The sequence below is a fragment of the Morone saxatilis genome, unplaced genomic scaffold (genome assembly GCF_004916995.1).
Source record: "Morone saxatilis isolate NCDOM2014 unplaced genomic scaffold, NCSU_SB_2.0 Contig22, whole genome shotgun sequence".
In the NCBI taxonomy this organism is placed as follows: Eukaryota; Metazoa; Chordata; class Actinopteri; family Moronidae; genus Morone; species Morone saxatilis.
The window spans coordinates 9,546,111-9,549,487 of NW_023339785.1; the positions used below are offsets into that span (position 1 = coordinate 9,546,111).

At 38.2% G+C, this 3,377-nt stretch overlaps 1 protein-coding gene across 1 annotated transcript in view; it reads left to right on the plus strand.

Annotated features, from left to right (window-relative positions):
• The first annotated feature begins 2,869 nt into the window (after positions 1-2,869).
• med12 (mediator complex subunit 12) overlaps positions 2,870-3,377 on the plus strand; it is a 32,465-nt gene continuing 31,957 nt past the window's right edge. Inside the window, exon 1 of the mRNA XM_035669777.1 lies at positions 2,870-3,031. Within this exon, the coding sequence (XP_035525670.1) occupies positions 2,930-3,031 (102 nt within the window). The 5' untranslated portion in view covers positions 2,870-2,929. The remainder of the gene's footprint in view (positions 3,032-3,377) is intronic.

Sequence of the window (3,377 nt, forward strand, 5' to 3'; positions counted from 1 at the left end):
GGATGCTGTGATATTTTATATGTTAAAGGGGACCTCCACTGATTTTACACATCAAAGTATGGAAGCCTATAAGGGAATATATTAAAATGATAATGAAAAATTTAATTCAACAATCACATTATAATTTTCCATGTGTGTGTTGTTTTATTTAAAATTAAAATGCAATAATCCAACTTGCATTTTCAAATACTTGTATTGGCATTCTATGACCATATTCAAATGAAAAAGGAAAAACTATTTGACATTTAATTTAAGTTGTACCCTGGTTTGAATACATAACTATTTTATAAAAAAGGGAGGAACCTTCTTGTTTTGAGTTTTTTTTTCCTTCTTTAAGTAAATGCAGCAATCTTTTGCTGTATTGATTATATGAATGTTGTTGACTTTGTTTCAAGGTATTAAAATTTTACATAAAAATAAATTGGGTTATGACATTTTCATTTTCATGTTTACTCAAATACCACATACATATGTGGAAAATGATTACACAAGTTTATATTATCTCCAACTTCACCACCTCGGTGTCCCTCCACTTCTCATCCACTGGGTACACTGTTTTCTGTAACATCCTCTACTCTCATCACCAACACCAGAGCCCCACAAGGTTGTGTCCCCTTTTCTATTTACCCTCTACTGCACCAATGACAATCACCCCATACATCAAATACTCTGATAACACTGCCATCCTTGCACTCCCTAACAACAATAACTCTGTTTTAGGACTCTTCTGCAGACTTAAAGCACCTTCTGCTGCTGCTCTACAAAAGTACAATCCAACCCATTCTCCTGTATTGTTACCCTTGTTTCGTCACCATGTTAACTGCCTCCAGTAGGAACAAAATTATTGGTCTCCCCACCCCCGACCTCTCAGACCTCAACAGCAAAGCTGTTACGTGCAGTGCACACATCATAGCACATGACCCCAGGCACCCCCTCAACCCATTGTTCACACTGCTCCCATCCAGTCGCAGATACAGATCCCTGGCCTAGTAAAGTGCCTGCTATGGAAGGAGTGCCATAATACTCTGTGGGAATACTACATGTGAAAAGTTGTGTACTGCCTTTTGTGGCTCAAGGCACTTTTAATGCACACACACACCTGTTCCACAGCTGACAATATGCTGCAATCAGCTGATTAAAAGGACTGTGTTGAGACTGGTCAGCTGTTAGCAAACCATATAAATTCCTTAAGAAGATAGGAAAATAGTTCTTAATAATTATTTAAGATGCAAAGTAGTGAAATAGGATTTTTATTTTTTCATTAATTCACAAGACTTTAAGGACAAAAGAGACTATAACGGTGTGTCCTTTTCAGAACTCTGTGTGAGTGTGTTTACTGTGTGTGTGTGAGAGAGAAACAACTGTGTTCACAACCTCAGTATCAGTACTAATACTACTCAGACCCCCCCCCATACTGATAAGCACTATATATCTGATAGTCAGCAACTCAAAGCCTGTGCACAGTATTTCCTGTTTCACCTGCCTGACCTTACATGCTGCAGCACCATGACATTATGACACTATTTGCCTGTCACTCAACTTTATTTAACAGTCAGCCTTCCTGTCTTCCCGAATTAGAGACTAGGTCTTCCTGTTAGTGAACTGCAAAGTCTCGTTTTTACATTACAGTGAGCAGACAGCTGAATTGCTATTGCTGGATGTTTTAACAAATAAGGTAAATACAGTACTAACTATAAATATGTGTCAACAAAACAGAACCATAAGGCTGATGCCAATAAAAGCTTTTAGCTTGAGCTTGTAAAGTTATGTAAAAATTTTGCATGAAATTCAAAATTGTGAATGTTCTTAAAGGTTACACATTAAAAAAGATGCACACAAATAATAAGTAATACATTTTGTCCTGTTTTTACAACTGAAAGCAGCCTTCCAGCTGTGAAAATTGTCTATATACTGCCTGTATTTGCTTAAAGCTCCTGCAAGAAACTTTTCTTTTGTATTGATTCTGATCTGGCTCCTGTGGACAAAAGCGGTAGTGTTTCTTTTGTCTCATTTCATTGATTTCGAGGGAAATCAACCCAAATCAACGCGGTGATAGGCATGAAGACTAACTACTTGAAAATGGCCAGTCTTCTCTTTCTTCCTCTTTTTATGTGGGTCATATAGAGGCATCAGTGGTAAATTGAGACTGTTTCATAACCAGTTTATTAAAAAGCAAGTTTTTCTTTAAAAACCCACCGAGCAGAGGACACATTTACTAAAATATAAAATTATAATAATATAATAATAAGATTAAATTGTTCTGCTGACTCATAGAATACATAAAAGTCATCTTGTTGTTTGTTTCGCTCTTTATTTTACATATTTGGTGTTGAGTTAAAAAGTAGCAGTATGATCTGTTACTTTAACATTATGATACTTGGATTAGAGTACTGACTATATTTTTAATAGGCAATTAGTAATCGTATCGAATTACATTTTTAAAGTAACTCTCCCAATCATGATTGTAACACACATAGTGGCACATTTGAGTGCTGAGTTTCACACAGTTTTCAGTCTTTATGCAACCTCAGTATTTATGTAATTGATACACAAAATTGTATTTGAACATCATCCATTTGTTGTACGACTACGAATCTTATTCATTCACAAATGTATAATTCTCATGCAGTTTATTAACACAAGTTTCCAAAGGTTGAACCACAGGCTTCCAGAAAAATCTTACTCACCCTTACTTGAGCCCCAATATATTCCCTCTAGTCTACCAATGACGTGCAGAATTGTTACACGCATTACTATTACGCGTTAATGTTAGATGTTAATGCAGAGAGATTCCTACAAGCCAAGGAAGAATTCTGCGCGACTTTTATTTTGAAGTTGGGGGATGAGTGCTCTCCGGAAGTGAGTTGGGTTGCTGTAGCTGGGTTCAGGCTGCTGGGGAGGAGGAAAGCCCTGGCTGTGATGCCGCTGGATGATGGCTGCTTTCGGGATCCTAAGTTACGAACACCGGCCATTAAAGCGGCCCAGACTCGGCCCTCCGGACGTTTATCCTCAAGATCCAAAGCAGAAAGAGGTCAGATTTGACGATGTTCCCTGTGAAAGAGCGGGAATAATGTTTTGGGGAGGAATTTCTTTCAGCCAAGGAGCTGTGCGAGCTAACACTAGCTAGCCTGTTTAGCGAGAGCCCTCCGGACGATTGGGGCCTAGCAACAACAATGAACAGTGAACAGCACCTCAGTTGTCACTTTGTTAGCTCTCTCTCCAGCCTGCTCCGGGAAACAAACACACAACACAGTCTGCTAAGATAGCCCGTCGGCTGGAGGATGTTGTCCAGCTTCATTTAAACCTCAACCAGTGTTTTGCTTTGTGATGAAAAAACAATATGCGTTGGCTTTTCTTCTTTTTTTTTTTCTTTTTTT